General features: G+C 62.1%; 1 protein-coding gene across 4 annotated transcripts in view; it reads right to left on the bottom strand.

Moving 5' to 3' along the window:
* Positions 1 to 4,023: 4,023 nt before the first annotated feature.
* Positions 4,024 to 25,418, bottom strand: part of SCUBE1 (signal peptide, CUB domain and EGF like domain containing 1) — a 131,505-nt gene continuing 110,110 nt past the window's right edge. For all 4 annotated transcript variants that reach the window (XM_043881393.1, XM_043881395.1, XM_043881394.1 and 1 more), the window contains 11 exons: positions 25,042 to 25,146; positions 23,955 to 24,071; positions 23,199 to 23,336; positions 21,778 to 21,981; positions 19,552 to 19,713; positions 17,716 to 17,883; positions 15,881 to 16,042; positions 13,888 to 14,085; positions 12,301 to 12,453; positions 11,868 to 11,947; positions 4,024 to 9,179 (listed from right to left, as the gene is read on the bottom strand). In XM_043881393.1, the coding sequence (XP_043737328.1) occupies positions 9,027 to 9,179; positions 11,868 to 11,947; positions 12,301 to 12,453; positions 13,888 to 14,085; positions 15,881 to 16,042; positions 17,716 to 17,883; positions 19,552 to 19,713; positions 21,778 to 21,981; positions 23,199 to 23,336; positions 23,955 to 24,071; positions 25,042 to 25,146 (1,640 nt within the window). In that variant the 3' untranslated portion in view covers positions 4,024 to 9,026. The remainder of the gene's footprint in view (positions 9,180 to 11,867; positions 11,948 to 12,300; positions 12,454 to 13,887; positions 14,086 to 15,880; positions 16,043 to 17,715; positions 17,884 to 19,551; positions 19,714 to 21,777; positions 21,982 to 23,198; positions 23,337 to 23,954; positions 24,072 to 25,041; positions 25,147 to 25,418) is intronic.

Genomic DNA, 25,418 nt, shown 5'->3' with positions numbered 1-25,418 from the left:
GTGGATAAAGAAGATATGGTACTTATATACAATGGAATATTACTCAGCCATAGAAAGAATGAAATAAATGCCATTTGCAGCAACATAGATAAACCTAGAGACTATCATATTGAGTGAAGTAAGTCAGGCAGAGAAAGACAAATAAATGAATAGGCAATTTAATCAACAGAAAATCACGTCTGTTTCCCTCACCTCTCCCCCACCTCAGGGTAAAGAAGACAGAGGGGAAGAAGACAGGGAGAGGGAAGAATTGAAAAAATAGCTTTCATCCTGAAAGTTGGAAGTCACAAATGCAAGGTGACTTTTGGTCCCTGAAAGCTTCTCCTGCTAGGAGCTGTGCTGAGGGTGCTCATAGAAAATGTGTTTTTCCTACACCGCGGAGTCTGTTCTCAACCAAAGAGGCAGTTATCTGCCTCCATGTTAGAGGAGTCACTTGGACCGTTGTTCTAACCACTGATCAAGAGACTGTGGACTGGTCTCCCAACGGCGTCTTCCTAAGGAAATGTGCTGGGACCATGCCTCTGCCTTTGTTATCTTTTTAAATGTTTAATGCATACACAGTTATAGGTGGAACCCTGTGTGAGTGACTCAGCGACGGCACAGCTGTACCTTCCTCTACCGCAAGGGGGGTCACTGTACTCGATTCGATGTTTATCGTTTCCAGGCTTTAAAAAGTTCTTTCATGGGACTTTTCTAGTGGTCCAGTGGCTAAGACTCCGTGCTCCCAATCCATGTCTAGGTTTGTTCCCTTATCAAGGGAACTAGATCCCACATACGGCAACTGAGAGCTGGTGTGGCCAAATAAATAAATAAAAATTAAATATTAAAAAATTCTTTTATTACATATGATTGTATATTTAATTAAACAATGTATTGCTTAGATTTGTTTTGGAGATTAGAAGTATGGAGCTGTGATCTTGTGGGATATTCTTTTCTGCTCTGTGTTATGGTGTTTTGTTTGGATATGTTTTCACCCTCTACATTTTTTATTTTTTACTTTGGTTGTGCTGTTGCGGCTTGAGGGGGTCTTAGTTCCCCAACCAGGAATCGAACCAGCACTGGTTGGCCATGAAATCGCAGAGTCCTGACCACTGAACCACCAGGGAATTCCCTTTGGTATCTAACATTTCAATCTCTTGGCAAAACCTTATTTATAATGACTCTCCCAGAAGCTTGCTTATTAAGAACAACTGCTTTAAAGTGTGAATTTCATTTATGCAAATAAATATTTAATTTCTTAATTCTAAAATGGAAAGAAAAGCAACAGATGGCATGTACACATTATATGCTGAGATGCTCCCTCAGAGTTTGGAGAGTGTCCAGAGCAGTGTAACGTGGACCAGGCCAGTTCCCACACTGATACGGCGCTGACCTCTCCTCCTGTCTCGTCAGCTCACAGAGTAAGGCCGTGTTGAGTCCTACCCAAGGCCACAGGTGGGAGGCCTCGCACCAAGGCCTCAGAAGCAGAGCCCAGAACCAAGGTCACCTCTGAAACTGACTGAGCCCCTTTGTAACTTTGCCAAAAGCCCCCTGGATAATCACTAACAAGCCCCCTTTCTCCCAATTAAGCAAAGATGCCCACTCCGGTAAACACCCTATGGCACCCTAACCAATCGCTTAATGCCACCCTTCCAGCAGGAATCTCCTGTCTTTAGGCTGTAAAAATTGGCTATTAAGTCACAAAAACTGTCTGCGCTCCCTCGCCTGTCAGGAGGCCAGCCTGCTGCGCTTGCAGTGCTGCTTTATCTCTGCTGTTTGTTCTTAACAAAGTCACTCCCTTCTGAAATGCTCTGTGTCTGGAAATTCTTTTCCAGCCCACACTCAGACTGCTCCAACAGGCCACAGCCAGCTCCTGCTCTCGTAGAATCTTGAGATTCACCTTGGATTTGGGATCTGGGGAATAAGTAAGTCCACGCTCACTGCCATGTTCCTCTCACATTTGTGAGCTGGGGTGCCCCACTTCTCAGCTCATTTCCAGTCTGAAGAGGCCTTATCTGTTGAGCTGGTCTTCATGGGAGCTTTGGCAGAAATGCCAAAATGTGTTGTGTGCTCACAGGATTCCATCATTGTTTTCCCCTTAAAATAAAAAAAAAAAGTAAAAGATGCATAATACAATGTTTACTATTCAAACTATTTTACAAAATGCAGGGACTTCTCTGGTGTCCAGTGGTTAAGACTCTGCTCTTCCAATGCAAGCGGTGTGGGTTCGATTCCTGGTCAGGGAACTAAGATCCCACATGCCACGCAGCATGACCAAAAAAAAAAAAGTACAGCCAAGAGGCATTAACGGCATTCATATTCTCCTGTAACCATCACCATCTTCCATCTCCAGAACTTTTTCCTCTTCCCACAGTGAAGCACGGAACCCATTAGACACCAACTCCCCATTTCTCCCTCACCCCCAGCCCCTGGTGACCACCAGTCTACTTTCTGTATCTGTGGATTTCACTCCTCCAGGGACTTGTGAGTGGAATCATAAAGGGTTGGTCCTTTTGTAACTGGTTTGTTTCACTTTGCATCATGTTTCTCAGGTTCCTCCATGTTGTAGCAGGTATCAGAATGTCTCTCCTTTATTAAAAAAAACACTTATTTGGTTATGTTGAGTCTTAGTTACAGCACGCTGGATCTCGGTTGCATCACGTGGGATCTTTGGTGGAAGCACGTGGACTCTCTAGTTGCGGCTGGTGGGCTCAACAGCTGTGGTTCGGGCTGAGTCACTCAATGGCACATGGGATCTTAGTGTCCTTACCGGGGATTGAACCTGTGTTCCCTGCATTCTGATTCTTAGCCACTGGACCTCCAAGCAAGCCCCAGAACACCACTCCTTTTTAAGGCTGAATCCTACTCCGTTATATGGATAGACCACGACTTGTTTATTCATCCACTGAGGGACACTTGGGTTGCTAACATTTCTTCACTGTCATGAATAATGCTGCTATGTACATGGGTGTACCGATTTGAAACTCTGCTTTCAAATCTGTTATGTACATTCCCAGAAGTTTTCTGAGATTAAAAAAATTTTTTTTATTATTTTGGTTACTCTGGGTCTTCATTGCTGTGCTTGGGCTTTCTCTAGTTGTGGAGAGTGGGAGCTTTTTTTCGTGGTGGTGTGCGGGCTTCTTACTGTAGTGGTTGTTGAGGAGCGCAGGCTCTAGAGCGCAGGCTCTGTAGTTGTGGCTCACGGGCTGGGCCGCTCCGCGGCATGTGCTATCTCCCCGGGCTAGGGATTGAACTTGCGTCCTTTGCCTTGGCAGGTGGCTCCCCAACCACTGGACCAGCAGCAAAGTCCTTCCTTAGACTTACAAATCGCTTTGTTAAACCAGGAAAAAATCTGGTGTTTACTGTGTGATTTGGGCTTCCCTGGTGGCTCAAGTGGAAAAGTGTCTACCCACAATGAGGGAGACCTGAAATGTTTGATCCCTGGGTTGGGAAGATCCCCTGGAGAAGGAAATGGCAACCCACTCCAGTATTCTTGCCTGGAGAATCCCACGGATGGAGGAGCCTGGTGGGCTACAGTCCACGTGGTCACAAAGAATTGGACACAACTGAGCGACTTCACTTTCCTTTCTTTTCTTTGGGATGTTAATGCCATTTTTAAAATTGTTTTTTCTCCCCTTGAGCGCATGGTACTGAATAGTTCTCCACATTACTGAGGAGGACAGTGGTTATCAGCCTTTTAGTGGTTCTAGATGTCTTGGAGAATCTGATGAAAGCCATGAGCTGCATTCCCAGAGAAGTGTGTCCACATGCGTGCTCACACGTGCACACACACACACACCCAGAACACTGACTGTGCATCTAACTTCCAGGGTCCCAGATCCCTTATTGCCCACTGACTGTGACCCCCCGTGTAGACACTGGTCATGAGAAGTGGGATCTGCGTGCAGCTGTACTCTCGGGGGGCTCGCTAAGGGACCTGGCCTCTAACTTCGGGTGCCCTCCATGCGCAGCTCTCCTAATTCCAGTTACCTCTTCCCGCCCCGTCGTCATGGCCACCGATGACTGAGAGAAAGGGGCAGCATCTCAGTTCATTTCTTGTTTATTATGAAAGTGATTTTTCACAAATGTTTCATTACATGCATATGTATGAGCATGATGGCGAAAACAAAACGTTGAATATCTGAGGCAGCTAAAAGAAAAAGGCGGTTATGATGCTATCTGTCACTCTTTCGGGCAGCTCCCGGGACGGTATAGCCGGCGCCTTCGTGGAAGCCCACGCCAAAGGCTGGGCACAGGGGTGGGCTCCCCGTCCATCCCCCATCCCCCTGCCCCGCTCCACCCCCTGCCAGCGGTGCTCAGCCATCCTGTCTCTACAGGAACAGGGCTGGGGCTGCCCAGACTGTGTTACGGTTTTGACCTCAGTGGAATAAGAAGTCTCCCTGCAGATCTTTGTGGCCTCCGGACTGCAAAACAAAACACTTGGCGTCAGCCAGCTTTCTTGTCCTCCTTTTCCTCCATGCTCTCGGGACACCCAGAGCCTGGCAGCGGGGCAGGGCTGGAGGGGCGCTGGGTGTCTTCCAGGGCCGCGTGCGGGTGTCGGATGAAGGCACCCAGAGCCCCTCAGTCTGAGCCTCCCTGTCCCCCCAGGGGGAGAGGGCAGAGGCCCATCTCTGTCCGCATGTGCTTCCGGCCCTTGTTCCTGAGCAGAGCATGGGGAGAAGGCGTGAGGCCACGCACGACCATGTCGCCTGGGTGCTCCTGGTGTCCCCTGCACGGAGCCAGGCCGGCCGGCCCGGTGGTGACCGCAGCTCCGGGTGTGCCTGCAGCTGGCACACGGCCAGTGCTCAGGAAGGGCGGGCGGTGTGCAGGGTCGGGGGGCGGCCGTGGGCGGTAGGAGCTCTCGCCCTGGCTCTCCTTGGGTGACGGGCAGTGTCTCAAACATCGAATCTTTCCGCTCTGGCCTGAAGGACATCGGTTCGGGGCTGTAGCTGCCCCCACGTGTATCTCTGGAGAGGAAGAGGGGCCTTGGTCCCGGATGCAGTTGACCAGTCCAGCTGAGCTCCCGGGCAGGGAGGGGAGGAGGCAGGCACAGCCGCGGCCCCCTGGGTGCTGAGAAGGGCACTGAGTGTGCCAGGCGCCCGGCTAGGCAGTGGGCGAGGCGCCGGGGCGGAGATGGGGGTCCTGGGCGTGTCGGCCCGGGTGCTTCTCTCTCTGTAGGTGGAGAGGGGCGGCCGCTCCGTGAGGCCTGGCTGGCTGCAGTGTCTCCGTCGGGGTGTCTTTCTCGAAACTGTACAGTAGATTCTTCCTGCTCTGCCCCTCCACCCCGACCTGGGGTCCTGGGAGGCGAGGAGGGAGGGCTGGCTTTCTCCCGACGGTGGTGCTGGGCTCTGCCACCCAGGCCTCCATCTCCTTCCTCTGTGTGACCAGAGGGCCTTCCGGGGGGCACCTGCCAGCTCCTGGGCTGGGGGGTCTCGGTCTCTCTAGGAGCCTGGCACATGGGAGGTGCTCAGCACACGTTTGCTGAATGACCCGACTGAGTTCAGTCTCTTATTTTTCAGCGGGGGTGGTGGTGGAGGTGCTGGAAGGATTATTCAGGCCCCTGAATGGCACTTAGGCGCCTGCTCCAGCAGCTGGGGGGGCCTCCTCTTGGGGAAAATGGGTGACTCTGCCTGTATCTCTGGGGGAATGAGGGTGGGAAACGCGGGTTTCTGGGCGGTGTGGGGAAGAGGGTCTCTGCCAGCCATCCCTACCTGGAAGCTTCTCGGCCCGGGGTCTCAGTTCTACTCTATCTGCGTGTTCCAAACCCACGGTGGCAGGAGGGAAAGCTGCCTGAGGCCACCACCTCGGTCCCCACGGTCTCCTCGGGGCGAGGAGGAGCTGGGAGAGGTTGGGGAAGCAGGCCTGTGCCCCTGGCAGCTGCGACTTGCTGTCTGAGGCTAAAGGAGAGCCCGGCGGGAGGGGGCGGGCGGCACCACCGCGAGGCAACTGGAGGCTCTGGCGGGGCTAACAGAGCATTGGGGGAAAACGGACCTAACTCTGGGGAAGCAGGTGGGCGCCCTCACTCCCTGGCGCCTCCGCCTTGGCCACTAGACCTGAGCAGATTCCTTCCCCCGGCTCGGTGCGTTTCCATGGAAGCGGCGAGCCAGGAGGTGCCCGGCCCGCCTGGTGGGGGTCCCTCGAGGTCTCCACCGCGTCTCTGCAGAGCTGCCCTGGTGGCCCCAGCCCCGCTGGGTCAGAACCAAGCTCATCGGCACCACCACAGGCCTTGGCACCTGCTTCCAGTCCCAGCCAGCCGGGCAGACTTCCGCTTCCAGAAATATGTCACTTGGCTCCTCTCCGTAGAGTTTAACGATGGTCTGTGCGAGGCGGGCAGGGCGGGCCCTGGCTGGGCCGGGGCTCTGCGGCTGTTCAAGGCCAAGCTCCCGTCCAGGAGTGGGCTCTGCTCCTCTGGCTCAGCCCGGGGAAGCTCGGGACTCCTGCACCCCTGGTCCAGGTCTCCTGCCCTCCTTCAGAACCCCGTGCGGAACCCGGCTACCTGGGCCAGGCCTTCTCTGCCTCCCTTTCCTCTCCACCTCCACCTGGAGCCAGGTGGGACGGCCATCCTGGATCACCCAATGTACCACCTGCGTCCACAACGTGGCAAGGTGGAGAAACAAACTGTGTGGTCTGGAGAGACTCCCCCGGGACCACCAGGCCCCGAGGAGTGGCAACAGCTCTACGTTTAACAGGTGGGACCCCCAGGTCCCTCAGCCTGGGACTGAGGGCTGACGTGACGTTCGGGACAGACCCCGCCCTCCCCCGCCCCGGGACCTCCAAGTCCCCTGATGGCGTGGGAGGCGGTTTTACTGGGCAGGGAGGGCTGGATGGTGACTGTGGGTGGCTGGTCAGTTTGGACTGCTGGCCCCGTGGCACTCGAGATGGTCAGTCGGGGTCCCTGTCCTGTCCTGCCTGGGGGACGGAGGCAGGGTCTGACCGCAGTGGCGTGGTGAGCGTGGATGGAGGTGGGGGGCTCCCAGTGACAGGGTGGGTAAGTTAGTGGGTGTGCAGGTGGCAACTGCCAAGAACCACCCAGAGGAGCAGCAGAAAGAGCTCCACAGAGGAGAGCTCTTTCTGGGTCCTCTTTGGATCAAAAACAATCCAGAGAGGATTAAAAAAAAAACCCGCAAAAATAACCCTTCCCAGCGCCCTCCCCTAGGTGGCTATTCTGGGGGTTCATTTTGGAGGATGCTCGTCTAATTCCGGGGGAGGACGATGGCTTGCTGTGGAGGACAGGGCTCTCTCTGCAAACTAGGGCTGGCCTTCAAGGACCATGCCCAGGACAGGCGGGTGGGTGGTGGCGTGGCCTTGACGGGGCTCCCCAGGAGACACTGACCTGCTGACCAGGTGCCACCCCTCCCCGCTCGGCTGGAGTTTGGCTGAGGAGGCGCTGGTGGCAGCTCTGGTCAGGCTGGGGACTGGCCACTGAGGATGCAGTAACGACAGTGATTCCTGAGCGCCCAGCCCCGGGTGGATCGTAAACCTGGCTGTGACCACCCCGGTCACCCGGCCCCGGCCCCCTGAGGCCTCACACACCCGCCCCCAGGCTTCACCCTCGGCGCCTCAAGCTGGGCTCGGCCCTGGCGGTGTGCGTGGGCCTGGGCGAGGAGGAAACCGCCTGGAGGTCGTGGGGGACGGGTGATGGGAGTTCGTGTTAGGTCTCCCTCCTGCTCCTGGGATGCTGACGTCTGGAAGCCTGAAGCTCTGGGGCCCTGGACCTGCGTGTCCCACGCCTCGGCCTGCTGGTGGTCCTCGCTAGCCCCATCCCAGGCGCTGGCTGAGCGGGCTGTGGTCAGCCCGCTCACACTCCAGACCGTCCTTCTTTCAAAGAGAGACGGGGAGAGCGAGGCCCCCGAGCGGAGAAGGAAGAAGACCAGGCCCCTGTCGGCTGGCGGCCTCCACCTGGGGGCCGCGCCCACCCCTCCCGGTGCCCGCATGCCTGCCTGGAGGCGCTCAGCACGGCCTGCGCTCACGGCGGGTGGGGGTGAAGCCTTGCCTCCCAGTGGCCGGCGGGCTCAGCATGGACTCTGCAGGTACGGCCTCAGGTCAGACGCAGGCCCCTTCCCAAGTTTACCGCCGGGCCCTGCGCGCCCCCAGGAAGGGTCCAAGGAGGACACAACTTTCCAATAGAGGGCGGCACCCCAGGCCCCCAGCGTCTGTCCTCCAAAGTGTGTCCGGGGCCAGCCGGCCACCTCCTCAGTCCCACGGGCTCCCGGCCTCTGTAAATGGAGGGGGCGAGTGCCTGGAGAAGCCGTTTCCTCGGTCGGGGGCGTCGGTGACAGCTGGGCTCACACTGGCTCACGGGAGAAGGGGTGGCGATGCGTACTTAGCGTTACTGGAGAGCAGTTCCCTCCGCGCCCGCAGATAGAAGTATATATATCTTTGTATTTATATTTACACACACATAGTGCTCAGTCAGATGCTCTGTCCTGGGGAGGCACCAATCCACACTCTCCCCTCCTAGCTCCTCTGTCCAGTCCCATCAGAGAATCCTGAGACCCCGACAACACACTCGCTTGGGGCCTGGGCCCTGTGACCCAGACGTGCCTGCGGGTGTGACGCTTTGCAGGCACTGAGCCCGGCTTATCGGAGCCCCCAGCCGAGCCTTCACGCACCCCTCCTTCCACGGCCTGGCCTCCCGTCCCGGGTTCTGCCTCTGAGCGCCTCCCTGAGACATGGCAGCCACGGCCCCTCCCTCCCCCAGGCAGAGGGCACACGTGCTGCCCAGCTGTTGGCCAAGGTCCTGGCCCGGCGGGCGTCCCCTGGGACCGGCCGGGGAGCAGCAGGCGCACTCAGAGTTCTGGACCGCAACAGGCAGAGCGAGGGAGGGAGCCAGAAAGGCTGCCTTGAGCAACGTTCTCCCACCGGGGCGGCGTCGGAGGAGGGCAGCTGGGCTGGGGTCTTGGCCTGGACGTGTTCTCGCCATCCACGGGCTGGTCGGCGGTTCCCAAGCAGTGTGGGGGGCCCGCGGATCCGCCTTCGGCTTCGACTGTGGAAGGGCTCTCCCCTCCCCGGGCAGCCGGCACCCAAGCAGGGCCGCCGTCCCCGCGTTACTTGTAGGGCCGCAGGAAGCGGGACACCTTGGAGCGCAGCAGTTTAATGAAGGAGCGAGGAAACATCTCCTTGGACTCCTGGGCTGTGTACTTGAAGTAGTTCTGGGGGTGCGCCAACACGTCGAAGAGGGCCTTGATCAGCTTCTTGTCCTGCAAGACACGGCGAGGCCTGGCGTGAGGGGTCTGGGGCCAGGCTGGGTTGGGGGGCCTCTGGCCACTCGCCTCTGCAATGCCCGGGGCCCTGAAGGGGCCTGGGGGGTGTCCGCAGGGACACAGCTGGGCTGGCTGGTGGGTTTCAGGGCCCTACAGGCTCTGCCATGCAGAGTGATGCAGTTTTAACAGCCTGACTGGTTTTTTAAAAGTCTCCTGGCTCTAACTCTTGGAGTTCCACTGACATTTTATCTTAAAAGGGTATGCTGCAAAAACAAAACAAGACAAACCAACTGTGCTGAAAATGAGAGCATGTGGAGTGGAGAGTGAGGCTTTGGAGCTGAACCGACCCCCCACCATCTCCCCCCACAGTCCCCCCCGACATCGCCCCCTACAGTCCCCCACTGTCTCCTCCTACAGTCCCCCTAACGTCGCCCCTTACAGTCCCCCCAGCGTTGCCCCCTACAGTCCCCCCACCATCTCCCCCTAGAGTCCCCCTGACATCGCCTCCTACAGTCCCCCACTGTCTCCCCCTACAGTCCCCCACTGTTACTGCCTACAGTCCCCCCGACATCGCCCCCTACAGTCCCCCCGACATCGCCCCCTACAGTCCCCCACTGTTTCCCCCTACAGTCCCCCTAACGTCGCCCCCTACAGTCCCCCACTGTCTCCCCCTACAGTGCCCCCGACGTCGCCCCCTACAGTCCCCCACTGTTTCCTCCTACAGTCCCCCACTGTCTCCCCTACAGTCCCCCACTGTCACTGCCTACAGTCCCCCACTGTCTCCCCTACAGTCCCCCTAACGTTGCCCCTTACAGTCCCCACAGCGTTGCCCCCTACAGTCCCCCACTGTCTCCCCTACAGTCCCCCACTGTCACTGCCTACAGTCCCCCACTGTTTCCTCCTACAGTCCCCCTAACGTCGCCCCCTACAGTCCCCCCACCATCTCCCCGAGCTCCTCAACCCTGGGGATGCCCTGCTGCTCTAAGGATGCCCTTTTCATCCATGAGGGGTGATGATTCCTGTCTCAGGGTGAGAAGTGCAGTCCTGAGAGCCAGTAGCCCCGCCCGGGGGCGCTCAGCACAGGTCCGCTGGAGGGTCCAGGTGGCCTGCACTCAGGCGCTGTCACTCACCAGGGGGGCCCAGGTGGCCATCTGTAAAGTGGGGCGATGCCAGCTTGGAGGAGAACCCTCAGGGTGGGCCTGAGGCTGGCTGTGGCCCCACAGGGCCCCCAGGCTTGGTAGGATGTGCTCAGTGACCGGCAGCCACTGCACCGCGTACGTCCTGGCCCACGTGCTCGTCGTCCCCACTGACCGTCCTGGGGTGTGGCTCGTCCCAGTGTGTGGGTGTGCACGCACACACACACACTCGCACGTGCACACATGCACCCACACCCCAGGAAACACTGGTGGGGCTCCTCCCACATGCTGGGTGCAGCGCCAGGTGCCAGAGACACAGGGCTGAGCGGGAAGCCCTGCAGCTCCGTCCCCCTGCGGGGAGTTGGGGGGAACCGGCAAAAACAGGACAAGACTGTGATAAACTGCAGGCCTGCTGGCCGAGACGGGGACCACGTGGCGCCTCCGAGTGCGACCTGGCTATGGAGGTCCAAGCAGGCTGCCCAGAGGACGCCCGAGCTGAGAGCAGCAGGATGGAAGGGCATGCGCTGAGCAGAGGGTGGGAAGAACGTTCCTGGGAGGCCGACGCCAGGGAGTGGGGAGCAGAGGCCTGAGAGCCGCTGCGGAGGCAGGCGGCGGCTACGCCAGGCTGGGCCGTGCTGGCCAAGGCCTGGACTTCAGGGGTGGGGACACCTGGAGTTCTGGAGCTGACGGCAGAGGGCCGGGGCGAGGAGGGGAGTCAGGTACTGTCAACCGGGCAGGTGCGGGGAGGCCAGGGGACCCTCCAGTTCCTGCTCAACACACAGGGGCCCGAGGAGGGAGACGAGGGGCTTCGTGCTCCAAGACCCCCAGGTCTTGTCCGGGTACGGCAGCACGGGTCAGACCTCTTGGCTCACAAACTGCCTGCGGGGTTAGGGAGTGCGCCAGGCCTGCGGGAAGGCTCTGTGAGCCGCCCTGTTTTTCAGGCTCCAGGCGGGGCTCAGAGGGCTTGCCTGGGGCCAGGAGTGGGGAGGCTGCGGCAGCTGGAGCAGGAGTCGGGGTTGGGGCTGGCTGGCCCGCTCTGGTCTTCCACGCCACCCTTGGCTCCCAGGTGGGAGGTGCTGTTCGCCCAGGGGCTGGGCTGGGGCCAGACCCCCAGACCCCAAGTAGATCCCTGGGGCTGGCTCCACAGTGAAAACCCAGACCCTGACTCGGCCAGCGCCCGCCATGGGACGGCCACAGCACCCCGCATGACTGGGGGGCTCTGCTTCTCCGGACGTGCACAGGATGCGGAGGGCGGTGGAGGACTCTCCTGATGTCAGACAGCACCCTGTCATGTGCTCCCCATTTCACAGACAAGGAAAGCGAGGCTGAAAGCTCGTAAGGAGCCTGCCCAGAGGCACGCCAGCAGGTCCCGGGCCAAAAGGACGGCTGCTGGGCCAGCCTGGCCCCCGGCCCAAGCTGCCACCTTCTCTCCTCCTGGGACGGCTCTCCTCGCCTCATGTCAGCATGGGGCTGGGGTCCAGGCTGGGGGCGGAGGGGCCCTGATCATCCCAGGATTACAGGATTGCCTCCCAGAGAGAAGCTCACTCACTTTCAAAATTTCCTGGTGATTCTCCGAGGCATAGAGCCGTCCGTCACGGACGATGTCTTCGATCAGCTGCTGGTAGTCCTCTGCGGAACCCGGAACCCGCAGAGGGGGAAGGAAGGCAGGTGAGGGCAGGGGCGGAGGGCGAGGGGCCCGCGTGCCCCCTGCTCACCGTCAGCCTCTGCCCTCCCCCGGGGCCTCACACTGCGGGCTTTGTCTTCCCCACCCACACCGGTCTCCCCCTAGAACACCCCCTCCAACGCCCCCAAACCCTGCTTGGGTAGCACCTCCCATGGAGGCCTGCGGACACCACCCGTACCTCTCGGGGGGCCTGTCTGGACCCCACCCTCCCCCACGGCTGGAGCTCCCCGAGGCCGGTGATGTGGGATTGGTCTGTGTTCCCAGGGCCGGGCTGGGTGGGCAGGATGGCCACACTCACCGTCGTAGGTGACGTAGGGCACTTGGAACCCTTTGCCGCTGTTGCCTTCATTGGATTTGAACTGGATCCAGAGCTTCCGGGAGCGGGAGGTGAAGGCGATGGGCCTCTCGTAGGTCTGGCAGGTCTCATAGGTGGTGATGGATGTGGGTGAGGCTGGGGGCGGAGACGCGTCATGGTTGAGCTGCCCCGGATTCACAGCCTCACCTGTCCCTGCCCGCCTGCCTCCTCAGCAGGCAGCCAGGCAGCACCTGCAGCGCCCAGCCCCCCAAACTCTCCAGCTCTCCGGTCCCCGCACGTGTCCCCTCGTCTCAAATGCCCTTCCCCACCCTCAACCCCAGGTTTTGCGTCCCTCTGAGACCAGTGTCCATGCCCCCTCCTCCAGGAAGCCTTCCTGACTGCTCCACTCCCACCATGTTTCCTCTCTGCTCTGGAGAACATTGTATCTCAGCCCCTTTCTACAGGCTGGTGGTCACTGTCTCCCTGCCACCTACTCATCAAGGACAGGGCTCATGCCTGCACCCAGGACAGAGCTGGGGCTGGGGGGGGGGAGGGTCAGCCCCTTGCATGGTGAGCGGATGAGCAAGGGTGAGCCGGCTGACCCTTGGGGTGCCTGGGGCTGGCCAAAGGGTTCCCCAGTCCTCCCTGCTCCCTGGGGAGCTCTCCTGAGGCTCTCGAGAGGTGGGAGAGGCTGGCCCCCTAGAACCCGGCCCTGGGGATGCACAGTGGAGGGGGAGATGCTGGGGACGGGGGAGGCAGGGAGGGCAGTGGGCGGGGATGGTCCCGGACTGGGCTCTGACTGGCTGGAGGAGCCTGGGCAGGTGCCTCGCATGTCCTGGCCTCGACGCCTCTTTCACATGCAGAGATGGGGCGGGGGGCATTGCTGCTCGTCAGCGACCCGGAGCGGGTGATGCAGGCACCTGGGAACCATGCAGCACACAGGGGAGGAGGCCTCTGCACCCCCGTCCCCCCGTTCTCCTGCTTCTCATCCCAGGTCCCGGGGGCAGGCATCTTGGTGCTGCCGTGTCCCTCTCCTCCTTCCCTAACGTTCTGACCTGGGGCTCGCTCCCGGTGGGCGCTGTGGTCCTACCTCGGTGGGGAGGGCCCCTGCCCCTGGCGGAGGCACACGCTGTTAGGGGGAGGGGATTCTACCCGGTCCCTGGGGACTCAGGACCCCCCGCCCTTCCTGCAGCCATGGCCTCTGGGCACGCACTGCTGCTCACCCACCGCCGAGGGGCCGGCCTGCCACCTGAAGTCTCACCCTGAGCCCCCATGGGGTGGCGAGCCGGCCGGCTGCAGAGGGCAGGGGTGGGCCCTAGGGCCCCATGTGAACGCCAAGCCTGGCCCTTCACCGGCCCTGCAAGTCCCTGCGGGACCGGGGTGCTCCTGGGGCTCACCCTAGGTGGTGGTGTGGCGGGGTGGGGGGGACAACAGGGGCGGAGAGTGGCTGGCGGTCAGTGCCCAGACCGGGTCTGGCAGATCCTCGATTCCCAGGTGGAGGGCACGCCCCAGGCTCTCCTGATCCTTTCCCTGCTGTGCTGGAAAGCCCAGCCCTCGGGGTCAGACGCGAGTGCCTGGATGGGCACGTACCGCTCTTCCTCATGACCAGGACGTCGCCACACTCGTCCTCGATGGGCAGGAAGATCTCGGGGACCACGACGAGGATCCGGCGCTTGGGGGGCGGTGAGATGTGCCACACGCACTCGGCGTTGGCCGGGTAGTCGCCGGGGTAGTTGGGGGACTCGATGTAGCCCGTGTAGTCGCCGAGCTCGCCGCCACAGTGCTGGTCTGTGGGCACCGTGGCCCGCGGCCTGGTCAGGCCGGCTGGCCCTCCGCCACCGAGGAGGCCCAGGGAGGGCTGGCAGGCGCCGTGTCCCCTCCTGGGCCCTCCTCCCCCAGCCAGGCCCCGGGCTGGTCCTTCCTCAGGGACCCCGTGGGCTGCCTGCTCCTTCCTGGGTCCCCTTGGGGGCCTCACCTGCAGCTCCGAGGCTGGGGCCTCATCCTGGCCTCCCTGCCTGGCGCCCTCGACCCCCGGCAGTGGGCTCTGCGCCCTGCAGCTGTCAGCTCCCTGCCAGGCCCCTGCTCTCCTCCCGGGTCTCAGCCAAGACCACCTGTGCCTGGACGTTCCCTTTCTCTCCACTGACTTGTCTTCATCCCGAGGGCCCCCCAGGTGCCAGGTGCGGCCCTCCCCACGGAGCAGGCAGGCTGAGGGGCCACACAGCCCAGGCAGGAGACACGCTCCCTTTTTATTTTCCTTTTTTAGCTAAGCTGTGCATCCGCCAAGAGGCCAAATGTGACTTTTGAATGAACTAACTGGTTCCTAGCTTAACCTCATAAAATGAAGTTAGGCAAAGAAAACTGAGTGTAAACACTAAATATACAGACTTCCCTGGTGGCTCAGTGGTAAAGAATCTGCCTGCCAAGAAGGAGCTGCAGAAGATGGGGGTTCAATCCCTGGGTTGGGAAGATCCCTTTGTGAAGGAAATGGCAACCCACTCTAATATTCTTGTCTGGAGAATCCCATGGACAGAGGAGCGTGGTGGGCTACAGTGTATGGGGTCTCAAAGAGTCGGACACAACTGAAGCGACTTAGCATGCACACATTAAACATATGTAATTTTCTCTCATATTTTCATTTAAAACTCATTTCCTCACATCCTAATTTCTGAGAAATGTGACATTTTCACCTTATCATTCCAGAAACTTCCCTCTGACTTGACTTCCCCGCTTTTCCACATTAGGACGTTTAAACATTTAAAACCTTGACTCTACTGAGCTCCACCGGGAGGCGGTGTGCCCAGCAAGAGCAGCCCCGGCACAGGGGACAGAGTCCACCCCAGGATTAAGTCTCCTTCCCGGGCCTCTAGGCTGTCCCACCCGTGACCAGCAGCCCCAGAAGGGGTAAAACTGGAAGGGCCGGAAACTGATTGGAGAAAAGGTGAAATACCAGAAAATAGGCCCCAAAGGACTCTGAAGAGCGAGTCAGAAACCCCTAAAGACAGCATCTTCTGGGTCAGGCCTAAACGATGCCCTGGTTTGAGACCAGGGGGTGGCCTCTTTGCAGACTGGCTTCTGCTGCCCACATTGCTCATGGCTGGAACAGAGCCTCTTACAGACACAGCGTGGCCAGCTGGTCTCCCCGTCGCACGCGGACCCTGTATACACCGAGTACCTTGCCTCCCGTTGCTCGGCTCCTCCAGTCTGTGCCCCTGGGCAGCCTTCAGAGCTGCAGGGTCCCCTCGGGCAGCTGCCCCCAAGCCTCCCTGGCTGGGCCAGGGCTTTTCCCCTCACAGACTAGAGCCTGCAGTGGGGCCTGGCTGGGCACAGCTGAGCCACGGGCACCCACGAACAACAGCGCAGTCACGCCGCTCGGCGGAGCCCAGGCCGGCTGCACCCTCCACACCCGGGCACCGCACCACACGCTGTGCAGATGTGACGGGGCAGGGAGGGGTCAGCAGTCTCCCTGAGGACACACCGCGACGTCGCGGCTCACCCTGCCCCCCGACCTGTCCCCACCTGTCCCCAGCCGCCTCCGGCAGCCCCCGCTCCCCCGCCCCCGCCCCGTGGGAAGAGCAGCGCTCACTTTTGCAGTGTGTGACGTTGGTGGAGCCGTCGAAGTCCGTGCTGGTGTTGCCCGGACAGGTGATGCAGTGGTTCTGGCCGAACTCGGGCTGGTAGGTGCCGACGGGGCAGCGGATGCAGCGGTGGGTGGTGGTGTTGTAGTGGTGGCCAGGGGAGCAGTGCACTGTCGGGGGAAAGAGGCGGGGTGGGCGTTCTCCCTGGGGCTCCCTGTCCTCCCTGGCTGACTCCGCAGAGCTCAAGGCCCTTCCCCACCTCTGGGTCTGGGTGACCTCCTCCCACCCGTGCCAGGCCCTGAACGGGCTGACCCGCTGCTCCCGGACGCCCTCCACGACCGTGCAGGGTGCTCTGGGGACCACAGGGGTATGAGTGAGCCAGGCAGACCGAGCCCTGTCCTGGGGCCAGCTCCCTAGTCAGGCTGCGCCTGTCTGACCCTCCATGCAGGTAACATGGAAGATGCTTGGGGCCGCACGTGGAGGGAGGCCAGGGACGAAGGCAGTGAAGGGTCTGGCGTGGGGCCCTGAGGAATGCGGAGCTGGCCCTGATAGAGGGGGTGGCTGGAGCAGAGGTCGGGGTCACGGTGAGGACTGGCTTCCCTCTGAGTGAGAAGACCACCTGGAGCCTCCCCATGCCCCGGGCGGCTGCACTGGGAGCGGGCTCTGGGGGAGCTGGGCGGGGGCTGGGGCGGAGGCCTGGGCAGGGTGGGTCAGGGCCATCGGGGGAGCTGGCGGTGGCCTGGGTCAGTTTAGAAGCTGAGACTGCCTGGGTCTGTTTAGCAGCTAGAGCTGCAGACGTTGCAGACAGACTGGGGGTGGGGGGAGAGGGGAGAGGACTAGGTGACACCGAGGTTCCCTAGAGCACCTGGCGGGGGGCCTGCCGGGCGCCGGAGGGGGCCTGGGTTCGTGGACTCTGAGGGGCTTGTTAGACACAGCACGGAGCCGTCGTGGGCAGGGGGGCAGAGCTGAGTTCAGGGAGAGGCTGGACTGGAGACAAGCGTGTCATCCGTGAAGAGATGCTACCGACAGCAGGCTCACTGGTTTACCCAGACTCAGGAGCAAGTGCTGGGGGCCCGGGATGGGGGCTGAGCCGGGCCTGGGCACAGGCCAAGGGGGAGCAGGAAGAGCGCTCCGCGGGGGCCGTGCCGCTGAGAACGGACTGGGGCTCCAGCAACACAGGGATCCCGCGGGCAGCCTGCCGGGAGCACACACTGAGGGCTCTGGGGTGACCGTCTGACCGGCCAGTGGGGGCTCAGAGATAATGAAAGGAGAGGAAGTGGGGTCCAGACACACTTTTGGGGGATGCCAAGAGTAAAGGCCAGGACCCCCGGCAGGAGCTGTGGGGGGCTGAGGTCTGGAGAGCCAGCTGGGAGGATTCAGTCTGTTGGGGCATCAGCGGGTGGACAGGGCTGGGAGAGCCAGTCCTGGGGTAGGGGTGGAGTGTTGGGACGTGACCGTGGCAGCACTGAAGACCTCTGATCTCTGACCTCTGACCTCATCCCACTGCCCCTCTGCCTCCTGCACTTCCTCCCCTCCCAGCCTCCTCCCAGCGTAGCGCAAAGCCCAGTGCCTCGAGGGGCGGCTGGCTGGGGGCCCAGAGCTCCAGACTGGAGCTGCTGCGCCTGCCTGACCCGCTCGTCGGAGACTCTCGGGCGGGCGTGGGTTGGCCCCCTGCTGTCCCTGTCCCCGTGTGCAGCCCAGAGCTGGTCGCCAGCGTCCCCTGCTTGTGGGCTCCAGGCCCCTCCCCTGACCTTGGAGGCTTGCCACGGCAGGAAGTGAGGGGCGCCAGGGAAACTGTCCCTGAGCAGAGGGGTTGGGAGCGGGGTGCGGGGGGAGTCCTCACCTTTGGCCTCACAGTCTTGGAAGGAGGTGGTGCCCTCGTGCTTGGTGAGCAGGCCCCCTCCACAGGGGAAGCAGCCTGTGCGCCCAGGTTCAGGCTGGTAGGTGCCCACGGGGCAGGCCTGGCAGGGCCTGAAGCCGTCAGTGGAGAAGGACCCTGGAGAGCACTGGCCTGGAAGTCAGAGGTCACGGCTCAGGCTGGGGGAGGGGCGCCTCGCTCGGGCCCTGCCCTCCGCTCAGCCCTCAGCTGCCCGGGAAAGGCAGAGGGCAGCGGGCAGAGGGCAGCCGGGCTGGGGGAGGGGGAGGAACACGTGCTGTGGCCTTGGCCAGGCCTGGTGCCTCTCCTCCTACCCGCTGGGAGGGCTGCGGGGTGAGGAGAAGCACCCCTGCTGTAGACCTGGGAAGGGTGGACCCCACGGGTGGAGATGGGGGGTCATTTATTTCAGGGGCCTCTGCCCGAGGGGCAGGCCAGGCTGTGTCGTCATGTGGGACCAGGGGCAGCTAAGCTGAAGGCTGATGCTCCCTTGGAAAAGCCCCTGATGCTGGGAAAGATTGAAGGCGGGAGGAGAAGGGGACGACAGAAGATGAGATGGTTGGATGGCCTCACCGACTCAACGTACATGAGTTTGAGTAAATTCCAGGAGTTGGCAACGGACAGGGAGGCCTGGCGTGCTGCAGTCCATGGGGTCACAAAGAGTCGGACACAACTGAGCGACTGAACTGAACTGAACCAACGCTCCCCAGTCTATCTGCCTAGCTGGGTCTGAGCAGAGGCAGGGGGGTCTGTGAGGTCCCTAGGACACAGCTGGGACAAAGGGAGGGGACGACACATTCCAGCAAAGAGTCAGGATGTGGAGTGTGTCCTGGCGCTGAGCAAGGCGTGTGCTTAGGGCTTTCTCAGCCCAGACCCTGAAATTTGCTGCTCCCCCAGGGGCCTCTCCTCATAGCACAGTTGGTAAGGAATCTGTCTGCAATGCAGGAGACCTGGGTTCAATTCCTGAGTTGGGAAGATCCCTGGAGAAGGAAATGGCAACCCATTCCAGTACTCTCGCCTGGAGAATCCCATGGGCAGAGGAGCCTGCTGTCCATGGGGTCGCAAGAGTCGGACACTATTTAGCCACTAAACCACCACCACCACCAGGGGCCTCTCTGGGGCAGAGACCACACTCCTGGAAGGGGCTGGGCCAGAGGGCAGCTGGCCAGCCTGCAGGGACTCGGGTCTGATCCCTTCTGTCCCCAGAGAAGGCTGGAGGTTACTGGCGCCCTAAGGGAGACCCTTCCTCCCCCATTCTCTTGGGTAATCCCCACATGGCCTGGGAAGGGAGGCTGATGGGGGGAAGGCGATGAGCCCAGTCACAGATGAGTTAAGTGTGGGTAGTAAGTGGAAAAGCTCTTTGCAAACCAAACTGGCTGGTAAGTTGAGAAAGGGCTCTCCCAACCACTACAGGGCAAACTGTGAAGTTCTTTGCGTAGGGCACAGTTCTTGCCCAGTGTCTGGCCACACTCTACGAAGCATTTTGGCCCTGATGGGTGCTTCACGAGGGCTCACGTGTTTGGTGAACCATAAAGCACTAGGAGCCTCCGCTACAAGCTGCCTCGTGAGCAAGTGATCAACTGTAAAGTCCTTTTCGACCTGCACGGGGGTTCTGAAGAGCACCGAGAGCAGCCCAGCGCCTGCTCACCGCCGTGCACTCGGGCACGCGCTGTGGGTCTGCAGGGCGCTCTGTAAGTGCGGCTGCGTTGACGTCCCCCCCGGGGCTTGGCTTTGGGAACCTCGGGGCAGGCAGGAGGTGCCCCGTCCCCCCGCCCTGCCCTCCTCCGAGGCTGGGCCCCTACTCACCTCCGCACTCGGACACGTTTCGGGCACCAGCCAGGCCCAGCCCGTCGCTGCTGGGGCACGGTGTGCAGCTGAGCTGGCCGACCCCGTCCTGGTAGGTCCCCGGCGGGCATGGCACACACTGGCCGGGCTCCCCGCTGAAGTAGGTGCCAGGCCCACAGGCCACTGTGGGGGGCAAAGTGGAGAGACTGCTGGAGGCTGAGGTGTGGAGTGGGGGCCAGCGGGTCTGGCTGTCCATCTCCTGGCACCCCAAGCCCAGGCTCTGTCCTTCCACAGAGGGCACAGCTCTCGTCCCTGGGACCCAGACCCTTCCCAGAAGCGGGGGGTAGGGGGTAGGAGTCAGGCGGTGGTCGTCGGGGAGGACTCTGGTCTCACTCCTTCTCCTGGTTGCTGCTGCTTAGGGCCCTCCCAGACCCCTCCGCTCAGCCCTCTGGTAAGGGGCCTCCGCATGCTGCCCTCCAGCCCCGACTCCTCGCCCATGGACCACCTGCTTCTGGGATGCGCCTCAGTCACTTCATTCACATGAAACCCCTCTGCCTGCCCCTCCCCATCCCCGCGTGGGAGCTGCTACCTGAGGCCGTGGGGGGCACAGCAGAGGGGCTGGGGGAGTGCCGGGGCCCCAAGGGGCTGAGGGTACAGAGATGCGGGACTGAGGAGAGCCCGGGGAAGCTGGCGGCGCTGGTCATGTAAGCACACGGACGAGGAGGCAAGGACATAGACTGAGAAGGCGAGGGGGGTGGGGGTGGACGTCTCCCTGAACAAGATGTTTAGAAACACGGAAGCTGGACGAAACCCGAACAAGATATTCAGTAACATGGAAAAAGACAAGGTTAGAAGGAACCCCAAGGTATTGAATCGGAGGTGCTGGTATGAACTCATGGTTTTATAAAACACACACATGCGCCCGCACACACACACAAAAGCATCATGGAGCAAATGCTGTTAGCCGTCCACAACGGGGGACTCTGGACAAAGCAAATGTGGACATTCTTTGTTCTGTCTGGTAACATTCCTGCAAGTTTGAAACGGTTTCAGAGTAAGTTATCAGAAGCACATGACTGACAGCACTGCCGGCCCCCCGCACTCCCGCGGGGTCGCGGGGCGGCACTCTGCCTCCTGTCCCCCCCCCACCGCCCGGATCCTGCCTCCTCCCCCCACCTGCATCTCTGGCCTAGTCTATGCCGCCGTCTGCTCTGGGAGTGTGGCTCCAGGCTAGTCAGCACCTCCATGAAGGTGACTCACGAGCTTCTCAAGCTGGCCGGGACACCTGGAACCCCACCTCCTCCGGCCCTTCTCCCCCCAGGTTCCCCCAGATCAGAGAACCACGGCTCTTCTGCCCAGGAGGCCCACGCCCCAGGAGCCATCCTGGAAGCCTCTTCCTCCCCCGCCTCCCCCTTCAAAGCGTGCTCTGGATTTTTCTCTCCCGCGTCTGCCTCTCCTGCTGCCCCTGCTTCCAGGCCCCGTCATTTCTCGCCAGGTCTCCCCTCCTCCTCCACCGCCCCCAACTTGGCCTTCCCGCAGCTGAGGGCGGGTGAGGCTGTGCCCACTTGGTGCAGCCCAGGGCATCATCCCACAGTGCCCAGGGCCGCCCTGGGCTGGCCAGGCCCTCTTCTGGCCTGAGGGCGTGTTTGCCTGCTGGCTGCCTGCCTTCTCTCCCACGTAACCATGGACCCCGCTAAAACAAGGACTCTTGCTAGGTTCACCTCCTAGCCCCCTGCGGCTGGCTCAAAAGCCGTCCCCGACTTGATCCGCCAGTTCTGGGGCACTGGGCACCAGAGGCACTGGTCACCAGCCTCTTTCACGGGACCTGGCCGCCCTGTCCCGGCCCCTGCTGTGGCCGGGCGCCCCCCTGCTCCTCGAGGCACAGCTGCCCCCTGGGAAGCCCTCAGCCTCACGGGCATCTCTGCCCGGCTCCTCCTTTGCCCTCGGCTCCCACGTGTCTCCTCCGGGAAGCCTCCTCTAGCCACTCACACTGGTCCCATACCCTCCCTGCCCCTGGGCGGGGGCCTTGCTGGCCCCGCTCTCCCTGCCCACCCTCCTTAGGACACAGGGACACGGTCCAGGCACCGGGGAGGGGTGCTATCTAATACCAGCCATCGTGTCTGAGTGCTTCTCCTCGGGGGGCCTCCCTGTGCCCCATCCCCTCCCGACGTGTCTGTCTCCCCCTTGGGCTGGGACCTGGGCTGGAAGGACAGAGAGCGCAGGATGACGCTGCAGGCAGGGACTCACCGCATTTGCTGTCCTGCAGCGCGTGGCCGGGGTCGCACGCTCCCGGGCCCTCTGGGGCCTTGGCCGGCCGCTGGGCCAGCTCGTACTCGGTGCCCGCGACCTGCACGGAGAATAGCTGGCGGCTCATGGACTTCCGCAGGGTCTTGACGGCGGCCTGCAGGCTCTGCTCCACTCGCCTCCGCACGCAGTCGGCCTCACAGGTGTCTGCAGGGGCAGGTGAGACCCAGGCTCGCCACCTCCCCCGGGAGGGGCCTCTGCCAGCACGCGCCCCCCTCCGCCAGATGCCGGGGCGGTCGGGCCACTGCTCAGGGGCTGGAGAGGGGCGCGGGGGGTGGGGGCTGCAAACGTTTGACAGGATGGGGACCCAGGCTCCAAGAGGTGTGAGCGGTCCGAGGCCCCGAAGCAGATCTGAGAAGCAGGCGGGCTTCTGCCACCGCGACGCGTCTCTCCTCCCCGGCACAGCTCCCTGATGGGAGCCCTTCCAGCCACGCAAACACCCGTGAGGCTGCCTCTGTCTCCAGGACAGCGTTACAGCTGTCTGACCTTGAACCCGAGGCCCCTCGTGGCCCGGAGCCCCATGCCTTGCTAGCCTTGACGCCCTGCACTCGGACTCGCCGCGAACTCCGCCTTCCGGCCGCCCTTCCCTGCGCCCTGTCCCCTGAACGCACCCGCTCTCTCCGCCTCTGGGCCTCTTCCACTCCCTCTGCCTGAACACCGTCCCTGCCACCCGCTTCCACTTGGTGAACTGTGAGTCCAGGTCCTGGTCCGGACGACACCGCGTCTGGGGAGGTTCCGGGGCCCCTCTCTTGGGGAGGGCCCTGAGCGCTGCGCCCTCTTTGTTCTCACGCGCCCACCGTCCAGTGGCTCCCTTGGCCCTGGGGGTGTGTGTGCCCCCTCCCTGCCCCCTCCAAGACTGGCGGTGCCGCCAGCGTGGGGAGCAGGGTCTGTCCCCCATTTCTGTAGCGTCCAGGGCCAGGCACACGCCGCACACACTTGCTGACAGACCTCCGCTCCTCTGTCTCAGCTCGACACTCATTTACAGCCCGGAGGGAAGTGAGAAACCCCGTCCAGCCCACGAGGCCCCTTCTGGAACCTGGGGAAGGCCGGTGCTGGGTCTGTGGTCCTGGGGAGGACCTGCCCGGCCCGCGTGAGGACGGAGGGAGGGGAGAGGCGGCGTGGCCCTCCCTGCAGCCCCAGGCCTGCTCCTCCCGTGGCCCCTGGCCTCCTCTTCCACCTGCAGCTGCTTTGAGGCCCCACTGGCCCCGGCCAGCTCCCCCGCCTGCCCGGCCAGCCTCCACATCTGGGAGCCGTTGTGGCTTGAGTGGGAGCTCGGCTTTGGGCCCAGCGGACCCCTGCCATCCCTCCCCGTCTGCTGTCCTCGCGGAGGCTCTCAGCACCTTGCGAGGGGACCCCTCACCCACCTGAGGCCTCTTCCACCTTTGTCTCCACCTCGAACTCGGCCGTGATGTGGGTCACCTCCTTGGATGGGGACTTCCGGCCACGGCGCCTCTTCTTGGAGGAGTCACACTTGAGGGTCACAAAGGTCATGTGGCAGTTTTCTGGACAAGGAAGGGGCCACTGTGGCAAAGGTGGCAGGGGGCGGGGAGCGGGGTCCCACCTCGCCCGAGAGTCCAGGCTCAGATGGGCTGGAGAAGGCCAGGGTCTCAGGACGGGCCGAGGGGACGGAGCTCTGTACCCGCCCCGTTGAGGCCCTCACACCGCTGCCCTCGGGGTCCCCGGAGCGTGTCCCTCAGTGAAGCCGTGCAGCCCCAGCTCAGGGCAACCCAGCCCACGTTAGGCCTGCTGAGTGCCCAGGTCTGTCAGGTGTCAGGAATCGTCATGGAAACAGAGCTGGCTGCTTTCCTCTGGCCCTGCTCCCTGGCTTTGTCCATGGAGCTCCCCCGCCTGGAACACCCTTCTTGGCCACCCTCATTCAAGAAAGGGCCGCTGAGGGAGCCCCGGGGCTCCTTCCACTTGGACATGAGCCGGCAGAAAGCCTCGCTCTGGGGGAGCTCGCTGAACCCCGGGGTGAGGCGGAGCGAGGGGCCCCGGGGGATACTCCTCTGCTTGAACGCTGGCTTTCATCCCCAGGGACACCACCGCGGGCTGCGGGGCACCGGGGGTTCCGGGGGCCCCACTGCCCGCCGCGTGGGCTGGCACCGGGGCGGCTCACTCACCCAGCAGCAGCTGCCTCGGGGCCTCCTTGGCTGGCTCCCGGCTTCGGGGCCGGAGGTGGCACTTGGTGTCTCGGATCTTGAAGCGCGCCTTCTGCCTGATGCGGGTGGCGGGGGCACCTGGGGAAAGCCCACACCCAGTGGCGGCCTCTCCCGTGGGCAGGGGGGCGGTGGGGGCCGGGCACGGCAGGGGCGGCCTGAGGGTGAGGGGGCCCGCCGGGGGGCTACGTCCACTGGGAGCTGGGGGGTGGCCTCTGCAGCCTGACTGATCTCCCTGAGAAAGTGTGAGTGTGGACGGCGGGGCCAAGCGCAAGCCAGGGGTCAGCCAGCCAGAGGTCTGCGGAGGAGAAAAGGCGAGCCTCCCGCCTTCTCCCTCGTCACCAGAGTGAGTTTAACGAGTTTAACGGCTCGTGCTTTCGGGAAAAGGGGCAGCAGAGCGGGAGAGGGGAGCACGGGAGGGGGGAGCACGGGAGGGGGGGCGGGAAACAACACATGTGCAGAGCCACCGACTCCTTCTGAGAGCAGCACGGAGCCCACAGTAAAGGCTCCTGGCGTCACAGCAGCTTAGCTTTGCACGGCGTATGCATTAGACATGTCACCAAGTCCAGCATCCCGAACGGGAAAAGCTGCCGAAGCGCCACCTCCGGCTGCGGGGAGCTGGCTGCGCCCCGGAGGGCAAGAGCGTGCGTGGAACTCCTGAGGCGGGGTCTCCCAGGGGAGCCCCGACTCCGGGAGCTTTTAGAACCTCATGGTCACAGCACATGTGACTCCTGTGAAACGGAATCTGGGATCCACAGGCTCACAGCACTCCCTTTAGGGTCACTGAACGACTCTGGATCTGTGGCCCAGAGACTCAGAGGCGGACGGGCCCTTCCGTGGTGCACGGGCCCTGGGCTGGGCCTCGGCCTGCAGCCTGGCTGCTTCTGGGTCCTGGCCCTGCTCTGAGCTCCCCAGAACCCTGAGCCAAACTGGGCAGGCGCCAGGTCGGGAGACCTTCCCGGGCCACGCCCCTCCGCTCCCCTGGCTGGTGCCGGGCACAGTTAGGAGGTCACGTGGGTGAGCTGCGGCCTGGATGGGCCGGGGACTCTACCTGAGCAGCTGGGCCCGGCGCTGGAGCTAGTGCCGTTGCGTTTCGGGAGCGCCTTGCCCTGGAGGCTGGGGACACCGCAGCTCAGGCTGTAGCTGTTGTCCGAGTCTGCAGAGAGGCCGGTGGTGAGGTGGGCCTGGGTGTCCCTGTCTCCCAGCACCCCAGATCCTAGGGGCCTTGGGGGGGTCACTGAATATGAGGAAGGTCGGGACTAACCCTGAAGTCCATTCATTCCTGCTACATGACCACGGGCTAAGTGTCTGCACAGGAACGGGTCCACTATGCTTTTGAGGAGGATGCTGTGGCCCCCGGAGAACCAGACAGCTGCCCAGGACCACTCAGTGACCGGGGCCGGGGGTCCTCAAGCTGGGGTCCTTTCC

This window comes from Cervus elaphus, chromosome 22, assembly GCF_910594005.1.
Source record: "Cervus elaphus chromosome 22, mCerEla1.1, whole genome shotgun sequence".
In the NCBI taxonomy this organism is placed as follows: Eukaryota; Metazoa; Chordata; class Mammalia; order Artiodactyla; family Cervidae; genus Cervus; species Cervus elaphus.
Note: the sequence above shows the minus strand (reverse complement) of the source record. Positions and strands in the feature narration are given on the sequence as shown.